The 23,104-nt window shown below is 40.5% G+C and overlaps 1 protein-coding gene across 1 annotated transcript; it reads left to right on the top strand.

The window, feature by feature from the left end:
- Window positions 1-14,063: 14,063 nt before the first annotated feature.
- On the top strand, window positions 14,064-16,542 carry LOC139169918 (tigger transposable element-derived protein 1-like). The gene is made up of 2 exons (XM_070756594.1): window positions 14,064-14,346; window positions 15,094-16,542. The coding sequence occupies exons 1-2, from the start codon at window positions 14,184-14,186 to the stop codon at window positions 16,509-16,511; spliced, it is 1,581 nt and encodes a 526-aa protein (XP_070612695.1). The 5' UTR covers window positions 14,064-14,183; the 3' UTR covers window positions 16,512-16,542.
- Window positions 16,543-23,104: the final 6,562 nt, after the last annotated feature.

Here is a 23,104-nt window from a genome sequence, read left to right as displayed (position 1 = left end):
TAAGTAATATTCGTAGTAGTAAACCCAAGTATAAATATTAAATAATATATAAATATGTATTATATACACATATAGTAAAGTTATTAATGCAAATTAATATCAATTACAGTGATCCCCCGCTCGTTGCGAGGGTTCCGTTCCAGGAGCCCCCGCAACGAGCGGGTTTTCGCGAAGTAGCGATGCGGAAGTAAAAACACCTTCTGCGCATGTGCAGATGGTGTTTTTACTCCCACAGCGCTAGCGAGGAGCCGAAGATTGGGGGCGGCGCGGCTGTTTGCCGCCGGCATGGGGGGCTTCCTAGCAGCCCCCCAAACCCGGGTTGGGGGTCCGGGGGGCGCTGTCTCTCGGCGCTTTCGAGCTGAGTCCGGGAGCGAATTCGCTCCCGGACTCAGCTCGAAAGCGCCGAGAGACAGCGTGGACAGGCCCGTTCCTTGGCGCTGTCTCTCGGCGCTTTCGTGCTGAGTCCGGGAGCGAACTCGCTCCCCGACTCAGCTGGAAAGCGCCGAGAGACAGCGTGGACAGGCCCATTCCTTGGCGCTGTCTCTCGGCGCTTTCGTGCTGAGTCCGGGAGCGAACTCGCTCCCCGACTCAGCTGGAAAGCGCCGAGAGACAGCGTGGACAGGCCCGTTCCTTGGCGCTGTCTCTCGGCGCTTTCGTGCTGAGTCCGGGAGCGAACTCGCTCCCCGACTCAGCTGGAAAGCGCCGAGAGACAGCGTGGACAGGCCCGTTCCTTGGCGCTGTCTCTCGGCGCTTTCGTGCTGAGTCCGGGAGCGAACTCGCTCCCGGACTCAGCTCGAAAGCGCCGAGAGACAGCGTGGACAGGGCCCGTGCGGCGAGAATGAACGGCGTGGGCGGGCGAAGGGCGGGCGGCAGCGAGGAGTTTGCGTGGGCGGTGGGGAAACTCCTTGCTGACGCCAGCAAGAGGGGAAGACTCAGGGAAGCGCCCAGCAGCTGATCTCCCGGTTGCCATCTACGCATGCGTGCCCACGGGCACGCATGCGTAGATGGTATTTTGACTTCCGGGTTGAAAAATAGCGAAGTACCCTGTTCGCAATGGTTGGGGACGCAATAAACGGGGGATCACTGTATACTATCACTAATATCACATAATATTCACAAATTCATATAAATGTGCTTAATATTAAATATTAAATATATTTCTGAATGTATTTAATTATATTTAAATTTAAATTATATTTATCTTTATGTTTGGACCGTCCTCAATACTATCTCAGACCAATCTTTTTTTTCCTATTTCCTCATACTATGGTATCTAAAAGTATCAAATCTCAAATCTCAAATATAGCAATATACTGTAGATGATAATAGCTATACGCTCTCACAATTCAAATATTAATTTATCAGTCTATCACTTCCGATAGTCAAATGCTCAATAATCAATAATCAATAATCACTTTATCAGGCAATCAAATTATCAAATTTCCAATTGATCAAGTAGTTAATTTGACAATTAAACGAATTGTCTATCAACAGCTTAACCAATTTATCAGCTTATCACTATTGTAGATATAAATAACTATAGTATAAAATAGTTATAAAATAAGCTTTATGTATTATCTAATTAAACAAAGTAACTCTAATAAAATAATGAAATAAGATAGATATAGTAATCAAGTCGTCAGGTACTCTAATAATAGATTAATGTATAGAGATATTTAAGCGGCTAATAGATTATAAATGGATTATAAATTGATTTAAATTAACTCTCTAATAACGAGATAAAATTAAGTTATATTTGAGTTTATAAGAGAAAAAGAAAGAGAGAAGAAATCTTCCACTTTTCACGTGGCGCTGGTGTCTCCGATCTTTCCTGTGCTCCCGCTGTTCTCTCGTCGTCGATCGTCCCTGTTCAGTCTGTTCGTCGTCCCTTCTGGCTGTTTGTCATCCCTCCTGGCTGACTTTCCACACTTTCACACACACACCCGACTTTCTTTCCAATTCCTTCCAAAAGGCAAAACAAATTGGCAAATTCCTCCTCTCACACTGCTGTGTTGATCTTTCTCTGGATCCCTTGCTGCCTCCAACCGTCGCACCAATCTCAGTCCCTCCATCACTCCGTCTCCCACCTTCTGGCGTTGATCGATGTTCCACCGGTTCCACAGGTCAACACCAGGAAACACAGGGCGTTTTCAGGGATTTGTCATTTTGTTTTCTCACCCCACTCTCCACTCTCCACTCTCCTTCTCCCGCCGCCCGCCATTCACTTCCGCTCACCAACTTCAACTTCCTTTTCCTTTCTCGTGTCTTTGCTCTGCTCACAACGCTTGCCGCTTTTTTACAATTCAGGAGGCTCACAGTTTTCCCAAAAGAAAACCAACACCAAATTTACACTTTCATCTGGTTTGGGTAAGTAGGTTATAGAGAGAAGGGGAGGTGGAGTAGCCATTTATGTTAAAGAAAGTCTAAAAACAATACTAATTCAAAATACATGTAAAGATCTGGAGACCCTCTGGATTTGCATGCAAAATAAAGACGGTTCTGTCATTAGAATTGGGGTGATCTATAGGCCTCCAGGGCAATCTGAGGAACATGACAACAAGATGGTGGATGAGATTACCCTAATGGCAGTAAAGGGAGATATTGTGGTTATGGGTGATTTCAACATGCCTGATGTTGACTGGAATATCCCCAGTGCCCTTACATGCAAAAGTAAGAATATAGTAGAGGCCTTTACAGGAGCAGCTATGGCACAGCTAGTTAAGATACCAACTAGAGGGGAGAATATTCTAGATTTAGTTTTTACAAATGGGAATCGGGTTTCAGAGGTCAAGGTGGGAGAAAATTTAGGTTGCAGCGACCATCTATGTTTGTGGTTTGATGTAAAAACTGATTGTGAGCAATCCTATACTGCAACCAAAGTATTGGATTTCAGAAAAACAAATTTTAATGCAATGGGGGAATATTTAAATAATGAATTAAAGGGGAGGGATAAAATGGCAGGAGCGAGCACCCAGTGGACTGTATTAAAAAAGGCCATCTTAAAAGCCACAAGACTTTATGTAAAGCAAGTAACTAAAGGTAAAAGGAAGAAGAAACCGCTATGGTTTAGCAATGATGTAAGGGCTATAGTCAATGAAAAAAAGGCTGCCTATAGGAGGTATAAAGAGTCTGGAAGTATAGCTGATAGAGAGGTGTATAAAATGAGACAGAAGGAGGCGAAACAGATAATATATGCTGCTAAAGCCTCAAAAGAGGAAGAAATAGCAAAATCTGTAAAGAAGGGGGATAAAACCTTCTTCAGATATATTAGTGATAGGAAGAAGAAAAACTGCAGCATCACAAAGCTTAGTACCGGGAATAATACATGCATTAATGGGAATAAGGAGATCGCTGACCATTTCAATAGCTACTTCTGTTCAGTTTTCTCAAAGGACACCTTACAAAATAATACTATAGAGGGATATAGCATTGCTTCCAGCTGTACGGATTCAGCTCCAGTGATCTTAGAAGCCGATGTCTTAGAAGAACTTGAAAGATTAAAGATAAATAAGGCAATGGGTCCAGATGGCATCCATCCCAGAGTTCTTAAAGAACTCAGATCTGTCATTGCTACCCCCCTGACTGATTTGTTTAACCAATCCCTGTTAACAGGAGATGTTCCTGAGGATTGGAGAATGGCCAGTGTTGTGCCTATCCACAAGAAGGGCAGTAGAGAAGAAGCTGGAAACTACAGGCCAGTTAGCTTGACATCAGTTGTAGTTAAAATGATGGAGACTCTACTCAAAAAGAGGATAAATCAGCATCTAAAAAACAATAACTTATTGGACCCAAATCAGCATGGCTTTACTGAAGGCAAATCGTGTCAGACTAATCTCATTGAGTTCTTTGACTATGTCACAAAGGTGTTGGATCAAGGTGGTGCCGTGGATATTGCCTATCTGGACTTCAGCAAAGCCTTTGATACGGTTCCACATAAAGAGCTGATAGATAAATTAGTGAAGATTGGACTTAATCCCTGGATAGTTCAGTGGATTTCAAGCTGGCTGAAGCATAGACATCAGAGAGTTATTGTTAATGGCGAGTATTCTGAGCAGAGACAGGTTACAAGCGGTGTGCCACAAGGGTCCGTTCTGGGTCCTATTCTTTTTAATATGTTTGTGAGTGACATAGGGGAAGGTTTGGTAGGGAAGGTTTGCCTATTTGCCGATGACTCTAAAGTGTGCAATAGGGTTGATATTCCTGGAGGGGTCTGTAATATGGTAAATGATTTAGCGTTACTAGATAAATGGTCAAAGCAATGGAAACTGCAGTTTAATGTTTCCAAATGTAAAATAATGCACTTGGGGAAAAGGAATCCTAAATCTGAGTATTGCATCGGCAGTTCTGTGTTAGCAAAAACTTCAGAAGAGAAGGATTTAGGGGTAGTGATTTCTGACAGTCTCAAAATGGGTGAGCAGTGTGGCCGGGCAGTAGGAAAGGCAAGTAGGATGCTTGGCTGCATAGCTAGAGGTATAACAAGCAGGAAGAGGGAGATTGTGATCCCCTTATATAGAGCGCTGGTGAGACCACATTTGGAGTACTGTGTTCAGTTCTGGAGACCTCACCTACAAAAAGATATTGACAAAATTGAACGGGTCCAAAAACAGGCTACAAGAATGGTGGAAGGTCTGAAGTATAAAACGTATCAGGAAAGACTTAATGAACTCAATCTGTATAGTCTGGAAGACAGAAGGAAAAGGAGGGACATGATCGAAACATTTAAATATGTTAAAGGGTTAAATAGGGTTCAGGAGGGAAGTGTTTTTAACAGGAAAGTGAACACAAGAACAAGGGGACACAATCTGAAGTTAGTTGGGGGAAAGATCAAAGGCAACATGAGAAAGTATTATTTTACTGAAAGAGTAGTAGATCCTTGGAACAAACTTCCAGCAGACGTGGTTGGTAAATCCACAGTAACCGAATTTAAACATGCCTTGGATAAACATATATCCATTGTAAGATAAAATACAGGAAATAGTAAAAGGGCAGACTAGATGGACCATGGGGTCTTTTTCTGCCGTCAGTCTTCTATGTTTCTATGTTTCTATAGCTGTATTTGCCACGCTCACTGATACTACTGCTTGCTCTTTTTTGACTTCCCCGATGTTTCGCTCGGCGTGCTGGGCCTTTGGGCTGATGGAGAACCTCAGCTTTTTTCTCCGTCTGGTCACGGGGATTGTGTCTCTTGCTGGGGGTGTTTGCACAATCACCCACCACTCAAGACTTCCCCTCAGGTTAGCTCTCTTGACCGTGAGGAACTGTCACCGTTATCACGGTTACAAAACAGAAAATTTCGAATGCAGATCAGGAGCCCCTATTCTGCACGTTGCAACGGCTTCGCCCCGCCCCCAGAAGTCCCGAGAGAGGTACACATATGCTTTACCAAAAAAATCTACAGATGTAGAGAAATGAACAGATAATGTGTAACGACAAAGAGATAATCACACTAAAACAAGTACCAAAAAGAATCAGAGAGAGACGTAGGGATTTCCATTACCTAATGGCAAAATTGATGAGAAGAGAGATGCCATTTAGGTGGTTAATACCAGAGGGACTGCTGATAACCTGGAAAGGGGAAAAAATCAAGGTAGACTCATTTGAAAAAACGGATAACTTTATATTTCAACATCTAGAAGGAGATAATGAAAGCGGTTCCAAAGTGAGATCTCAGACCAGACAGGAAGAGAGAGAAGAAAGGCAATCAAACGACGAAAAAGAGAAAAATAATAGATCAAGAAAGGAAGAAAGAGTAACAACAAGAGTGGCAGCAAAAAACAATAATAATAAGAATTTGTGAAAATTAAAATTAGACATAAAACAGCAGTCTTGATGGTGATTTATGCCCCAAATACAAACCAGACAGAATTTTATCAAAAAGTATCAGATCAAATAACACAGTCAGGAGGAAAAAATATGTGTATTATAGGAGACTTCAACGCAATACACAACACACAAAAAGACTACAAAACAGCTAACAAAAAGACCCAAGAAAGGAAAATCTTACTAAATAACTTTTTTGAAATGGTGAAAGAACTCAAACTTTTAGACTTATGGAGAGAAAGACACACAAAAGAAATGGACTACACTTTTTTCTCACCACCTCAAAAATCGTGGTCAAGGATTGACAAGGCTTGGGGAGATAATGTTTTTGATAATTTTATAGAAGAAGCCGAAATTGGACCCAATATATGGGCAGACCATCACCCAATTATAATTAAAATAAAAGAACCTAAAAAAGATTTTTTCAAATGGTCTTTAAATCAGACACTCCTCAAAGAAAAAGAATATATTGAGCACAAAGAAAAGAAATTAAACTTTTCCCCCCAAAACAATTGGAACGAAGAAACATTGATACCAAATTTATGGGACACCACGAAAGCATATATAAGAGGAATGACAATATCACATTCAGTTAAATTAAAGAAAATTAAAACTCAACAGCTAAAAGACTATCAAACAAAAATTAAACAAATAGAATTAGATATGCAAAAAGACATATTAAATGAGGAATTAAAAGAAGAAAAAGATAAACTTAAAAACAAAATAAATCTAATAACACAAGATGAAATAGCATTTAAATTAAAAATGGCCAAGCAAGAGTGCGGCAAGGATGTCCCATATCACCTCTTCTTTTCATTATGATTTAGAAGCACTCTTAATAAAAATAAGATCAGACTCAAAGATAAAAGGTTTAACAGTTAGAAAAGAGATATACAAAGTCCAGGCCTTTGCAGATGACTTGACTTTTATAATGGAAGATCCGTTAGTCACAGCACCAAGATTAATCCAAACAATAGAACAATATGGTAAGGTGGCAGGTTTGAAAATAAATAAAAATAAAACAAAAATTATAACTAAAAACATGAGTAAAATACAAGAAAGCAATCTAGAATGTATTACTGGAATGCAAATAGTTAAAAAAGTAAAATATTTGGGAATATGGCTAACAGCCAAAACAATAACATTAAAAAATGATAATTATATAAAATTAATTAATGAAATTAAAAAGGATCTAGAAATATGGAACAATTTAAAAATATCATTTTTGGGAAGAATTGCTACGATCAAGATGAATATCTTACCCTAAGGTATTATTTTTATTTCAAGTGATCCCAATTAATCCAGGGGCCAACTTTTTTAAAAACTTAACAAATGTGGTTAAAAAATTTTTATGGCAAGGGAAAAAGGCAAGAATTAAGATAAATATGTTAGAAGACATAAAAGAGAGGGGGGGTTTTGCACTCCCAAATTGGAAATTATATTATCAGGCAGCCGCTTTAACATGGATTAAAAATTGGATAACTTTAGAGGACATGAGAACATCAATATTAGAAGGACATGACCTCATGCTTGGCTGGCATGCATTTGTGTGGTACGATAAAGATAAAAACCATTCTTACTTTAAAAGACACACGCTGAGAAAATACTTATTTGATGTCTGGAAAGACATAAAGAAAAACCACTTTTTAACAACTCCAGATTGGGTTACCCCCTTGGACGCAATAATACATCCAAATTCCATTAATGACACAAGAAATATAAGATATAAAGACTTGTTAAACAATCAAATGAAATTAAAATCTAGAATTAAATTACAAGATGAAGGGATACAAATTGATTGGTGGCATTATGCACAGATTAGATCCAGATATCAGAAAGATAGTACACTCTACATATTTAACAAAAGTAAAAACCTGTTAAGTGAGTTAATCACTAAAAACCATAACAGAGTAATTGGAAAAATATATAAATATTTGATTACCCACAAGAATATTGAATTAACATTAAAAGATAGTATGATACATTGGTGTAGAAACATAGGTAAAGAAATTGATTTAGATACATGGGAGAAAGTTTGGATGTGTAACTGGAGAATGACAAAATCAGTTTCTTTGAAAGAGAACCAAATTAAAATGTTTTATAGATGGCATCTCCCACCAAGTAGATTAGCAAAAATGTTCCCAAAGACATCACCTCTGTGCTGGAAATGTAAGAAAGAAATAGGATCCTATTACCATCAATGGTGGACATGTAATAAAGCTAAAATGTATTGGAAAATGATAGAAAAAATGACAAAAGAAATTACAAAGCAGAAAATAGATTTCACCCCGGAGTTTTGTTTGCTAGGAATTACTAACCAAAATTATAAAAAAGAAATTTTGTACTTGATTATACATATTTTTACAGCGGCAAGGATTATATACGCGCAAAACTGGAAAGGGGAAGATATCCCCAAAGAAGAGGGAGTTATTGCAAAAATATTAGACTGCGCGGAAATGGACATGATGACAAGACGCTTGAATGAACAGGAAGAAACCAAATTTTACGCAACATGGAACAATGTTTATGAATGGATAGATAAGAATAAAAAAATAAAGAAAGAAGAGTAGCAAAAAGTATAGATATTTTAGATGATTTTTCCTTATTAAGATTTATATTAGATTTAGTTTACATAGATAGAATAGAAATTTGTTTTTTCTAAAGATTTTTCTTGACTTGAAATTAATTAGAAATTTTTATATGACATTAAATTTTTTTACTAGATATTTTTTGTATTAGTAGCATTGAATTAGATATTCAATTGTGTATTCCTTTTTCTGTATCTGCAATTATACTTTTGAGAAGAGCAGGGATGATACATCCCTACATTGTATGTTAAATGTTTGTAAGTTTGTTTGTCATTTTAAAGAAAATTAATAAAAATATTTGGGAAAAAAAAAATGGCCAAGCAAAACTATTTTGAAAATGCTAACAAACCTGGTATATGGCTAGGCTATAAACTTAAAAAAGAATAATGATATATACAATTTTTAGAAGACGACAAAGGAAACAAACAAGCCACAATAGAAGCAAAAAAACAAATTGTTATCAGCTACTTTAAAGAACTATATAAAAAAGAAGTCAAACCAACAGAAGATCAAAAAACATATAACAAAAACGGATATAGGAGAATTAGTGGATATGGACAGAAGAATACTAAATAAGGAAATTACTATGATAGAACTAGAAGATGCAATAATGAATCAGAAAAACAACAAATCACCAGGGCCCGACGGCATCCCAAGTAAATTCTATAAAGAATTTAATACTATGTTAGGACAACTTCTATTAATTGTATACAATGAGGTATTAGAAAAAGGACTAATCCCTAAATCCTGGACAGAAGCAACAATGAGCTTAATACCAAAAAGTGAGACCGAAAAACACAAAATACAGAACTACAGTGGTCCCTCGATTATCGCGAGGGTTCCGTTCCAGGATCCCTCGCGATAATCGATTTTTCGCGAAGTGGCGGCGCGGAAGTAAAAGCACTATCTGAGCATGCGCGATCTTTTTTTTAAAAAAAAAATGGCCGCGCATGCGCAGATGGTGGGGCGACGGCAGTTCGGAGGCTGGCAATGGTTACTTTCCATGCCGGCCACCCCCCCCCCCGCAGCGCCTCCGGGCTCCTCGGCGCTACAACCCGCCCGCCAGATTCGCCCCTCTCCCCGATTCGCCCCGTTTTTTTGCCCTGTCCAAGTTGCTGGCTCTCAGTGAGAAGTCTTCATTTTGTGTTTGCAAACTTATTTTTTTAACGGGGGGGTTTGTCCTAGCCAAGTTGCTGGCTCTCAGTGAGAAGTCTTCATTTTGTGATTGCAAACTTATTTTTTTAACGGGGGGTTTGTCCTAGCCAAGTTGCTGGCTCTCAGTGAGAAGTCTTCATTTTGTGATTGCAAACTTATTTTTTTAACGGGGGGGTTTGTCCTAGCCAAGTTGCTGGCTCTCAGTGAGAAGTCTTCATTTTGTGATTGCAAACTTATTTTTTTAACGGGGGGTTTGTCCTAGCCAAGTTGCTGGCTCTCAGTGAGAAGTCTTCATTTTGTGTTTGCAAACTTATTTTTTTAACGGGGGGGTTTGTCCTAGCCAAGTTGCTGGCTCTCAGTGAGAAGTCTTCATTTTGTGATTGCAAACTTATTTTTTTAACGGGGTGTTTGTCCTAGCCAAGTTGCTGGATCTCAGTGAGGACAGTTTTAGTTTGTGATTTCCAATTTAGTTTTTAAGCAGCTTTTTTGGTCTGGCCAAGTTGCTGGACCTCAGTGAGGACAGTTTTAGTTTGTGATTTCCAATTTAGTTTTTAAGCAGCTTTTTTGGGCTGGCCAAGTTGCTGGACCTCAGTGAGGACAGTTTTAGTTTGTGATTTCCAATTTAGTTTTTAAGCAGCTTTTTTGGTCTGGCCAAGTTGCTGGACCTCAGTGAGGACAGTTTTAGTTTGTGATTTCCAATTTAGTTTTTAAGCAGCTTTTTTGGGCTGGCCAAGTTGCTGGACCTCAGTGAGGACAGTTTTAGTTTGTGATTTCCAATTTAGTTTTTAAGCAGCTTTTTTGGTCTGGCCAAGTTGCTGGACCTCAGTGAGGACAGTTTTAGTTTGTGATTTCCAATTTAGTTTTTAAGCAGCTTTTTTGGTCTGGCCAAGTTGCTGGACCTCAGTGAGGACAGTTTTAGTTTGTGATTTCCAATTTAGTTTTTAAGCAGCTTTTTTGGGCTGGCCAAGTTGCTGGACCTCAGTGAGGACAGTTTTAGTTTGTGATTTCCAATTTAGTTTTTAAGCAGCTTTTTTGGGCTGGCCAAGTTGCTGGACCTCAGTGAGGGACAGTTTTAGTTTGTGATTTCCAATTTAGTTTTTAAGCAGCTTTTTTGGTCTGGCCAAGTTGCTGGACCTCAGTGAGGACAGTTTTAGTTTGTGATTTCCAATTTAGTTTTTAAGCAGCTTTTTTGGTCTGGCCAAGTTGCTGGACCTCAGTGAGGACAGTTTTAGTTTGTGATTTCCAATTTAGTTTTTAAGCAGCTTTTTTGGTCTGGCCAAGTTGCTGGACCTCAGTGAGGACAGTTTTAGTTTGTGATTTCCAATTTAGTTTTTAAGCAGCTTTTTTGGTCTGGCCAAGTTGCTGGACCTCAGTGAGGACAGTTTTAGTTTGTGATTTCCAATTTAGTTTTTAAGCAGCTTTTTTGGTCTGGCCAAGTTGCTGGACCTCAGTGAGGACAGTTTTAGTTTGTGATTTCCAATTTAGTTTTTAAGCAGCTTTTTTGGTCTGGCCAAGTTGCTGGACCTCAGTGAGGACAGTTTTAGTTTGTGATTTCCAATTTAGTTTTTAAGCAGCTTTTTTGGTCTGGCCAAGTTGCTGGACCTCAGTGAGGACAGTTTTAGTTTGTGATTTCCAATTTAGTTTTTAAGCAGCTTTTTTGGTCTGGCCAAGTTGCTGGACCTCAGTGAGGACAGTTTTAGTTTGTGATTTCCAATTTAGTTTTTAAGCAGCTTTTTTGGTCTGGCCAAGTTGCTGGACCTCAGTGAGGACAGTTTTAGTTTGTGATTTCCAATTTAGTTTTTAAGCAGCTTTTTTGGTCTGGCCAAGTTGCTGGACCTCAGTGAGGACAGTTTTAGTTTGTGATTTCCAATTTAGTTTTTAAGCAGCTTTTTTGGTCTGGCCAAGTTGCTGGACCTCAGTGAGGACAGTTTTAGTTTGTGATTTCCAATTTAGTTTTTAAGCAGCTTTTTTGGTCTGGCCAAGTTGCTGGACCTCAGTGAGGACAGTTTTAGTTTGTGATTTCCAATTTAGTTTTTAAGCAGCTTTTTTGGTCTGGCCAAGTTGCTGGACCTCAGTGAGGACAGTTTTAGTTTGTGATTTCCAATTTAGTTTTTAAGCAGCTTTTTTGGTCTGGCCAAGTTGCTGGACCTCAGTGAGGACAGTTTTAGTTTGTGATTTCCAATTTAGTTTTTAAGCAGCTTTTTTGGTCTGGCCAAGTTGCTGGACCTCAGTGAGGACAGTTTTAGTTTGTGATTTCCAATTTAGTTTTTAAGCAGCTTTTTTGGTCTGGCCAAGTTGCTGGACCTCAGTGAGGACAGTTTTAGTTTGTGATTTCCAATTTAGTTTTTAAGCAGCTTTTTTGGGCTGGCCAAGTTGCTGGACCTCAGTGAGGACAGTTTTAGTTTGTGATTTCCAATTTAGTTTTTAAGCAGCTTTTTTGGTCTGGCCAAGTTGCTGGACCTCAGTGAGGACAGTTTTAGTTTGTGATTTCCAATTTAGTTTTTAAGCAGCTTTTTTGGTCTGGCCAAGTTGCTGGACCTCAGTGAGGACAGTTTTAGTTTGTGATTTCCAATTTAGTTTTTAAGCAGCTTTTTTGGTCTGGCCAAGTTGCTGGACCTCAGTGAGGACAGTTTTAGTTTGTGATTTCCAATTTAGTTTTTAAGCAGCTTTTTTGGTCTGGCCAAGTTGCTGGACCTCAGTGAGGACAGTTTTAGTTTGTGATTTCCAATTTAGTTTTTAAGCAGCTTTTTTGGTCTGGCCAAGTTGCTGGACCTCAGTGAGGACAGTTTTAGTTTGTGATTTCCAATTTAGTTTTTAAGCAGCTTTTTTGGTCTGGCCAAGTTGCTGGACCTCAGTGAGGACAGTTTTAGTTTGTGATTTCCAATTTAGTTTTTAAGCAGCTTTTTTGGTCTGGCCAAGTTGCTGGACCTCAGTGAGGACAGTTTTAGTTTGTGATTTCCAATTTAGTTTTTAAGCAGCTTTTTTGGTCTGGCCAAGTTGCTGGACCTCAGTGAGGACAGTTTTAGTTTGTGATTTCCAATTTAGTTTTTAAGCAGCTTTTTTGGGCTGGCCAAGTTGCTGGACCTCAGTGAGGACAGTTTTAGTTTGTGATTTCCAATTTAGTTTTTAAGCAGCTTTTTTGGTCTGGCCAAGTTGCTGGACCTCAGTGAGGACAGTTTTAGTTTGTGATTTCCAATTTAGTTTTTAAGCAGCTTTTTTTGGTCTGGCCAAGTTGCTGGACCTCAGTGAGGACAGTTTTAGTTTGTGATTTCCAATTTAGTTTTTAAGCAGCTTTTTTGGTCTGGCCAAGTTGCTGGACCTCAGTGAGGACAGTTTTAGTTTGTGATTTCCAATTTAGTTTTTAAGCAGCTTTTTTGGGCTGGCCAAGTTGCTGGACCTCAGTGAGGACAGTTTTAGTTTGTGATTTCCAATTTAGTTTTTAAGCAGCTTTTTTGGGCTGGCCAAGTTGCTGGACCTCAGTGAGGACAGTTTTAGTTTGTGATTTCCAATTTAGTTTTTAAGCAGCTTTTTTGGGCTGGCCAAGTTGCTGGACCTCAGTGAGGACAGTTTTAGTTTGTGATTTCCAATTTAGTTTTTAAGCAGCTTTTTTGGGCTGGCCAAGTTGCTGGGACCTCAGTGAGGACAGTTTTAGTTTGTGATTTCCAATTTAGTTTTTAAGCAGCTTTTTTGGTCTGGCCAAGTTGCTGGACCTCAGTGAGGACAGTTTTAGTTTGTGATTTCCAATTTAGTTTTTAAGCAGCTTTTTTGGGCTGGCCAAGTTGCTGGACCTCAGTGAGGACAGTTTTAGTTTGTGATTTCCAATTTAGTTTTTAAGCAGCTTTTTTGGGCTTGCCAAGTTGCTGGACCTCAGTGAGGACAGTTTTAGTTTGTGATTTCCAATTTAGTTTTTAAGCAGCTTTTTTTGGGCTTGCCAAGTTGCTGGATCTCAGTGAGAAGTCTTCATTTTGTGATTGCAAACTTATTTTTTTAACGGGTTTTTTTTTCCTTTTTTGGCCCTGCCTTGATGACGTCACACAAACTGACGTGTAGCATTGCTGGTTGGCCGAAATCTCGGCCAATCAGCTTTGCCATTGCAATCAGTTTGCCCGGTAATGGTGATACAGCAAATTTTCAGCCAATCAGCGTTGAGATTGCTGATGGGCAGAAATCTCGGCCAATCAGTGTTGTTTGCTCAGAGTGCTTTGCTTTGAAAGTTTTGCAACTTTTGCAGCCGTTTCTTCGAGCCGTTTCTTCGAGCCGTTTCTTCGAGTCGTTTCTTGCATCTCTGTCTTGGTGTTGCTGTGTGTTGCATCTGTGTTTTGGATCTGTGTCTGGGATCTGTTTCTTGGATCTGTGTCTTGGAGGTGTTTGTGAAGACTTCTCTGAAGATGGCACCTAAACGTTCCATGCTTAGTGGAGGCAGCGATGCTAAAAAGACCCGGAAAATGCTGACAATCAAGGAGAAGATTGAACTGTTGGACATGCTGAAAGCGGGGACAGTCTAATGTAGAGGTTGGTCGCCATTATGGGATCAACGAATCGACTGTGCGATACATTAAGAAAGATGAGAAGAAGATAAGGCAAACTTCTCTGATATCATTCAACAAGGCTGCAAAAAGAATGGTGACGCCTAGAAACAAACGGCTTATGAAGATGGAAGCTGCTTTGTCTGTGTGGGTAGAAGACTGCAGAAAAAAAAGCATTGCTTTGGATACGAACACTATCCGAACCAAGGCGCAGCAATTGTACAACCGTCTTGAAGATGCAGATGGGGGAGACCCAGGTAAGGGCTGGTGTTTTTTATATTTAAGTGTTTTTAAAGGAAGGAGGGGGGGGAGAGAAAGGAGGGGGGGGGAGGGAGGGGAGGGAAGGATGGAAAGAAGGAGATAAAGGAGGGAGGGAAGGGGGGAGAGAAAGGAGGGAGAGAAAGGAGGGGGGAAGGGAGGGGGGGAAGGGAGGGGAGGGAAGGATGGAAAGAAGGAGATAAAGGAGGGAGGGAGGGAAGGGGGGAGAGAAAGGAGGGGGGAAGGATGGAAAGAAGGAGATAAAGGAGGGGGGGAGGGAAGGGGGGAGAGAAAGGAGGGAGAGAAAGGAGGGGGGAAGGATGGAAAGAAGGAGATAAAGGAGGGAGGGAGGGAAGGGGGGAGAGAAAGGAGGGAGAGAAAGGAGGGGGGAAGGATGGAAAGAAGGAGATAAAGGAGGGGGGGGAGGGAAGGGGGAAAGAAAGGAGGGGGGGAGGGAGGGGAGGGAAGGATGGAAAGAAGGAGATAAAGGAGGGAGGGAGGGAGGGAAGGGGGGAGAGAAAGGAGGGAGAGAAAGGAGGGGGGAAGGATGGAAAGAAGGAGATAAAGGAGGGGGGGAGGGAAGGGAAGGGGGGAGAGAAAGGAGGGGGGGAGGGAGGGGAGGGAAGGATGGAAAGAAGGAGATAAAGGAGGGGGGAGGGGAGAAAGGAGAGGGGGAGGGATGGAGGGAAGGACTGTATGCTTTCATTCAAGTCACTTCTCTCTCCCTTTCCTGTCATTCTCTGTAGGTGAAGGCGCTGATGACCCTGAAGACCCCCAGCCGTCAACATCTTCTGCTTCTTCAGCCTCAGCCCCAGCCACATTCACAGCAAGCAAAGGGTGGTTCGATAAATTTCAACGGCGCTATGGCCTGAAGAGTGTGTCATTGCACGGAGAAGCTGCCTCAGCAGATACAGGTGCAGCAGAAAACTTTGTCCAGCGCACGTTTAAAGACCTAATTGCAGAAGGGGGCTACCTTCCAGAACAGGTGTTCAACATGGACGAAACAGGCCTGTTCTGGAAGAGGATGCCTTCAAGGACTTTCTTGATGCAAGATGAAGCCAAAGCCCCTGGCTTTAAGGCCATGAAAGATCAAGTGACTTTGATCATGTGCGGGAATGCAGCAGGCTTTTTAATGAAGCCAGGGCTAATCTATAAGTCACGAAATCCAAGAGCCCTCAAGAACAGAAACAAGAATTCATTGCCAGTGTACTGGATGCATAATCCTAAAGCATGGATTACAAAACCCCTCACGCGGGACTGGTTTCACCAGTGCTTCATCCCACAGGTGCAGGTGTATTTGGCTGGCAAAGGACTTGATTTCAAAGTGCTTCTCCTAATGGACAATGCTGGAGGCCATGATCACCTGGAACATGAACGTGATGGGGTGCAAGTCGAATTCTTGCCACCAAACACCACATCGCTTATCCAGCCGATGGATCAAGGTGTTATCCGCGCATTTAAGGCACTGTACACGCACAATTCTCTTGCAAGCATTGTGGAAGCAATGGAAGCTGATCAAAACTTCACATTGAAGGCCTACTGGCGTCAGTACACAATTGCATCTTGTCTGAAGAACATTCAGAGTGCCTTGACAGATATGAAGACACAGACAATGAATGCCTGCTGGAAGAAATTGTGGCCAGAAGTGGTGCATGCTCACAGGGGATTTGCTCCCGAAGAAATTCAAGATGCTGCAGTCCAGAACTCTGTGAAGCTGGCACAGGCAGTGGGTGGAGAAGGCTTCGTTGACATGACACCAGAGGAAGTCAATGGTTTGCTTGATGAGCATGGCCTACCGCTGACAGACAAAGATCTGGAGGAGCTGACCAGGTCAGCGAGTGAAGAAGAGGAGGGAGCTGAAGAAGCTGAGGAAGAAGAAGATGTTGGCCTAACGCTTGAGCGGCTTGCAGAAGTGAACAGAGCTGCTGCAAATCTCCAACGCATGGTGGAACTTTGGGATCCCCACATGACTCGCTCTTTACAATTTAAGGCCTCCCTTGACAACACCATTGCACCATACAGAGCCATGTTAGCCAAGGAAAAGAAAAAGCGCCAACAACTGCCCATAACTATGTTTGTCACGAAAACCGCGAGGTCTGTCACACCATCACCTGCAGCGTCCATTGTAGACATGGTGATAGAAGAAGATCCCGATTTATCCTAGTTATGCTTACACCCCCCCCCCAAAAAAATGTACAGTAAATAAATATTTTTATTATTTCTATCAGGATGACTAAGTGTGTTATTAAATGTGTACAGTACAGGTACAGGTACAGGTGGAGGTACAGTACAGTACATTAAGGGGATGGGAAATGGTAATTTGTGGGTTGAAAGTGTTGGGACTGAGTGGCATAGAGAAGAATGAATGAATGACTGACTGAGTGAATGAATGAAATTCAAACACAGGTGAGGGCTGGGGGTTTTTATTCTGTCATTGCTTAAAAACTAAATTGGAAATCACAAACTAAAACTGTCCTCACTGAGGTCCAGCAACTTGGCCAGACCAAAAAAGCTGCTTAAAAACTAAATTGGAAATCACAAACTAAAACTGTCCTCACTGAGGTCCAGCAACTTGGCCAGCCCAAAAAAGCTGCTTAAAAACTAAATTGGAAATCACAAACTAAAACTGTCCTCACTGAGGTCCAGCAACTTGGCCAGACCAAAAAAGCTGCTTAAAAACTAAATTGGAAATCACAAACTAAAACTGTCCTCACTGAGGTCCAGCAACTTGGCCAGACCAAAAAAGCTGCTTAAAAACTAAATTGGAAATCACAAACTAAAACTGTCCTCACTGAGGTCCAGCAACTTGGCCAGACCAAAAAAGCTGCTTAAAAACTAAATTGGAAATCACAAACTAAAACTGTCCTCACTGAGGTCCAGCAACTTGGCCAGACCAAAAAAGCTGCTTAAAAACTAAATTGGAAATCACAAACTAAAACTGTCCTCACTGAGGTCCAGCAAATTGGCCAGACCAAAAAAGCTGCTTAAAAACTAAATTGGAAATCACAAACTAAAACTGTCCTCACTGAGGTCCAGCAACTTGGCCAGACCAAAAAAGCTGCTTAAAAACTAAATTGGAAATCACAAACTAAAACTGTCCTCACTGAGGTCCAGCAACTTGGCCAGACCAAAAAAGCTGCTTAAAAACTAAATTGGAAATCACAAACTAAAACTGTCCTCACTGAGGTCCAGCAACTTGGCCAGACCAAAAAAGCTGCTTAAAAACTAAATTGGAAATCACAAACTAAAACTGTCCTCACTGAGGTCCAGCAACTTGGCCAGCCCAAAAAAGCTGCTTAAAAACTAAATTGGAAATCACAAACTAAAACTGTCCTCACTGAGGTCCAGCAACTTGGCCAGACCAAAAAAGCTGCTTAAAAACTAAATTGGAAATCACAAACTAAAACTGTCCTCACTGAGGTCCAGCAACTTGGCCAGACCAAAAAAGCTGCTTAAAAACTAAATTGGAAATCACAAACTAAAACTGTCCTCACTGAGGTCCAGCAACTTGGCCAGACCAAAAAAGCTGCTTAAAAACTAAATTGGAAATCACAAACTAAAACTGTCCTCACTGAGGTCCAGCAACTTGGCCAGCCCAAAAAAGCTGCTTAAAAACTAAATTGGAAATCACAAACTAAAACTGTCCTCACTGAGGTCCAGCAACTTGGCCAGACCAAAAAAGCTGCTTAAAAACTAAATTGGAAATCACAAACTAAAACTGTCCTCACTGAGGTCCAGCAACTTGGCCAGCCCAAAAAAGCTGCTTAAAAACTAAATTGGAAATCACAAACTAAAACTGTCCTCACTGAGGTCCAGCAACTTGGCCAGACCAAAAAAGCTGCTTAAAAACTAAATTGGAAATCACAAACTAAAACTGTCCTCACTGAGGTCCAGCAACTTGGCCAGACCAAAAAAGCTGCTTAAAAACTAAATTGGAAATCACAAACTAAAACTGTCCTCACTGAGGTCCAGCAACTTGGCCAGACCAAAAAAGCTGCTTAAAAACTAAATTGGAAATCACAAACTAAAACTGTCCTCACTGAGGTCCAGCAACTTGGCCAGCCCAAAAAAGCTGCTTAAAAACTAAATTGGAAATCACAAACTAAAACTGTCCTCACTGAGGTCCAGCAACTTGGCCAGCCCAAAAAAGCTGCTTAAAAACTAAATTGGAAATCACAAACTAAAACTGTCCTCACTGAGGTCCAGCAACTTGGCCAGACCAAAAAAGCTGCTTAAAAACTAAATTGGAAATCACAAACTAAAACTGTCCTCACTGAGGTCCAGCAACTTGGCCAGACCAAAAAAGCTGCTTAAAAACTAAATTGGAAATCACAAACTAAAACTGTCCTCACTGAGGTCCAGCAACTTGGCCAGACCAAAAAAGCTGCTTAAAAACTAAATTGGAAATCACAAACTAAAACTGTCCTCACTGAGGTCCAGCAACTTGGCCAGCCCAAAAAAGCTGCTTAAAAACTAAATTGGAAATCACAAACTAAAACTGTCCTCACTGAGGTCCAGCAACTTGGCCAGACCAAAAAAGCTGCTTAAAAACTAAATTGGAAATCACAAACTAAAACTGTCCTCACTGAGGTCCAGCAACTTGGCCAGACCAAAAAAGCTGCTTAAAAACTAAATTGGAAATCACAAACTAAAACTGTCCTCACTGAGGTCCAGCAACTTGGCCAGCCCAAAAAAGCTGCTTAAAAACTAAAAAACTGTCCTCACTGAGGTCCAGCAACTTGGCCAGCCCAAAAAAGCTGCTTAAAAACTAAATTGGAAATCACAAACTAAAACTGTCCTCACTGAGGTCCAGCAACTTGGCCAGACCAAAAAAGCTGCTTAAAAACTAAATTGGAAATCACAAACTAAAACTGTCCTCACTGAGGTCCAGCAACTTGGCCAGACCAAAAAAGCTGCTTAAAAACTAAATTGGAAATCACAAACTAAAACTGTCCTCACTGAGGTCCAGCAACTTGGCCAGACCAAAAAAGCTGCTTAAAAACTAAATTGGAAATCACAAACTAAAACTGTCCTCACTGAGGTCCAGCAACTTGGCCAGACCAAAAAAGCTGCTTAAAAACTAAATTGGAAATCACAAACTAAAACTGTCCTCACTGAGGTCCAGCAACTTGGCCAGCCCAAAAAAGCTGCTTAAAAACTAAATTGGAAATCACAAACTAAAACTGTCCTCACTGAGGTCCAGCAACTTGGCCAGACCAAAAAAGCTGCTTAAAAACTAAATTGGAAATCACAAACTAAAACTGTCCTCACTGAGGTCCAGCAACTTGGCCAGCCCAAAAAAGCTGCTTAAAAACTAAATTGGAAATCACAAACTAAAACTGTCCTCACTGAGGTCCAGCAACTTGGCCAGCCCAAAAAAGCTGCTTAAAAACTAAATTGGAAATCACAAACTAAAACTGTCCTCACTGAGATCCAGCAACTTGGCAAGGACAAACCCCCCGTTAAAAAAATAAGTTTGCAATCACAAAATGAAGACTTCTCACTGAGAGCCAGCAACTTGGCTAGGACAAACCCCCCCGTTAAAAAAATAAGTTTGCAAACACAAAATGAAGACTTCTCACTGAGAGCCAGCAACTTGGCTAGGACAAACCCCCCCGTTAAAAAAATAAGTTTGCAATCACAAAATGAAGACTTCTCACTGAGAGCCAGCAACTTGGCTAGGACAAACCCCCCCGTTAAAAAAATAAGTTTGCAATCACAAAATGAAGACTTCTCACTGAGAGCCAGCAACTTGGCTAGGACAAACCCCCCCGTTAAAAAAATAAGTTTGCAAACACAAAATGAAGACTTCTCACTGAGAGCCAGCAACTTGGCTAGGACAAACCCCCCGTTAAAAAAATAAGTTTGCAATCACAAAATGAAGACTTCTCACTGAGAGCCAGCAACTTGGCTAGGACAAACCCCCCGTTAAAAAAATAAGTTTGCAATCACAAAATGAAGACTTCTCACTGAGAGCCAGCAACTTGGCTAGGACAAACCCCCCCGTTAAAAAAATAAGTTTGCAAACACAAAATGAAGACTTCTCACTGAGAGCCAGCAACTTGGACAGGGCAAAAAAACGGGGCGAATCGGGGAGAGGGGCGAATCTGGCGGGCGGGTTGTAGCGCCGAGGAGCCCGGAGGCGCTGCGGGGGGGGGTGGCCGGCATGGAAAGTAACCATTGCCAGCCTCCGAACTGCCGTCGCCCCACCATCTGCGCATGCGCGGCCATTTAAAAAAAAAAAAAAAAAAAAAGATCGCGCATGCTCAGATAGTGCTTTTAGTTCCGCGCCGCCAAGCACGTATTTTTTTTTTAAAAAATTTTTTTTAATCGCGATATAGCGTTCGCGAAAAACGAGATGGTAGCAATTGCTGAAAAATCGCGATATAGCGTTTCACGAAGATCGAGATCGCGAAACTCGAGGGACCACTGTATAGACACATATCCCTACTGAACGTAGATTACAAAATATTTATGAGTATTATGGCAAATAGACTAAAACCAATCTTAAACAACAGAATACACATCGACCAAAATGGCTTCCTACCAGGTAGATTTATTAGAAACAACACAAGGACAATTTTGGACATACTAGAATTTTATGAAACATCTGGAAAAACAAATGGCCCTTATTTTTCTAGACGCTCAAAAAGCGTTTGATAATTTGAATTGGGAATTTATGAAAGAACTGATAAAACAAATGAAATTCGGGCCCTAAATTTACTACAATGATTGAATCAATCTACCTACCAAAAACAATAGGCAAGAATCACAATTAATGGGGATATAACCGAGCAATTCCAAATTGAAAAAGGGGTCCGACAGGGATGTCCATTATTGTATATTTTATCCACCGAGACAATGTTAAATCAGATTAGGGCAAACCCAAAAATATAAGGTCTGAAAATTAAGAAACAAGAATTTAAATTGCAGGCATATGCAGACGACCTAGTTTTTATATTAGAAAACCTGATGGAATCAGGAAAACATATAACGGAGGTGGTAAAGGAATATGGTAATATAGCAGGATTAAGAATAAACATGCAAAAAACTAAAATTATAACAAAAAATATGAATAAGGAACAAGGGAAGAAATTAGAAGATATGTTGGAAATTAAAATCGCCAAAAAGGTTAAATACCTAGGTATTACATTAACAAAGAAATGTAGTACAATTAAAGAAAATAATTATGAGGCATTATTGAAAAAAACAGAGAAGCAATTAACTGATTGGAATAAACTTCAAATTTCTTTATTAGGAAGAATAGCAACAATAAAAATGACAATTTTGCCAAAATTCCTCTATCTCTTCCAAACGATACCTATAAAATTAGATTACCAATTTTTTTCCAAATTAAACAAAATAATCTCCAAATTTGTATGGAATAATAAAAAACCTAAAATAAGAATGAAATGGCTGCAAGATAAAACTAAACAAGGAGGATTGGTTCTACCAGATTTTAAATTTTATTATCAAACAGCCAATCTTCTTTGGATCAAAGACTGGATAGAAATTAAACATGAAAGATTACTAACATTGGAAGGCCACGACATGCTAACCGGTTGGCATAATATGCTTTGGAACCAAAACAAAAAAATCCCAACATATTTCAAAAATCATTTGATTAGAGACTCCCTGTTAGCAACATGGCTAAAAATAAAAAAAGAACATTACATAAAAATTCCCAGATGGTATTCCAGCATGGAAGCCTTGACACATCCTAACACAACACAATTTTAAAAAATGGTAACCTACAATCAAATACTAGATGCAGAAGGGAATATTAAAACAAGAGAACGTTTATTAGAACAAAACATCAAAATTGAATGGTGGCCTTATACGTTAATATATTCAAAATGGCAAAATGATTTTAAAAAACGTAGGGATACAAGAAAAAGACACAGACTTTGATATATTGATACTATGAGGAGAAAAAAAATGTATAACAAAAATATATAACTTCTTAATACATTATGAAATGGAAGTAGAACTGGTGAAAGGGAATATGACTAGCTGGGCAAGAAACATCGGTCATAACATATACATTGATCAATGGGAGGCAGTATGGAAAAAAATTGAAAATAACCAAATCAACAGCATACAAAGAAAACATCATAAAAATGTTCTACAGGTGGCATATATCACCATCAAGAGTAGCCCAAATTTATCCTAAATTAAAACCAACTTGTTGGAGATGCTCTAACACCAACGGAACGTTTTTTCACATGTGGTGAACTTATCCAAAAATTAAAAAAATATGGAATAAAATCAGAAGGTTTAGGTTTAGCTTTAGGTTTATTGGATTTATATGCCGCCCCTCTCCGCAAACTCGGGGCGGCTCACAACAATAATAAAAAACAGTACAGTACACAATACCAAATCCAATGCCCACCCATCCAGTTCCAATTTAAATTAATAATCTCATAAAAAACAGTATATATAAAAAACAGGCACACAGTCAATCAATCAACAAAACAACATGGGCAAGGGGGAGGTGTTTTAGTTCCCCCATGCCTGACGGCAAAGGTGGGTCTTAAGGAGTTTACAAAAGGCAGGGAGGGTGGGGGCAATCCTAATCTCAGGGGGGAGCTGGTTCCAGAGGGTCGGGGCCCCCACAGAGAAGGCTCTTCCCCTGGGTCCTGCCAGACGACATTGTTTAGTCGACGGGACCCGGAGAAGGCCAACTCTGTGGAACCTAACCGGTCGCTGGGATTCGTGCGGCAGGAGGCGGTCCCGAAGATATTCTGGTCCGGTGCC

Source organism: Erythrolamprus reginae, chromosome 7, assembly GCF_031021105.1.
Source record: "Erythrolamprus reginae isolate rEryReg1 chromosome 7, rEryReg1.hap1, whole genome shotgun sequence".
Lineage (NCBI taxonomy): Eukaryota > Metazoa > Chordata > Lepidosauria > Squamata > Dipsadidae > Erythrolamprus > Erythrolamprus reginae.
Note: the sequence above shows the minus strand (reverse complement) of the source record. Positions and strands in the feature narration are given on the sequence as shown.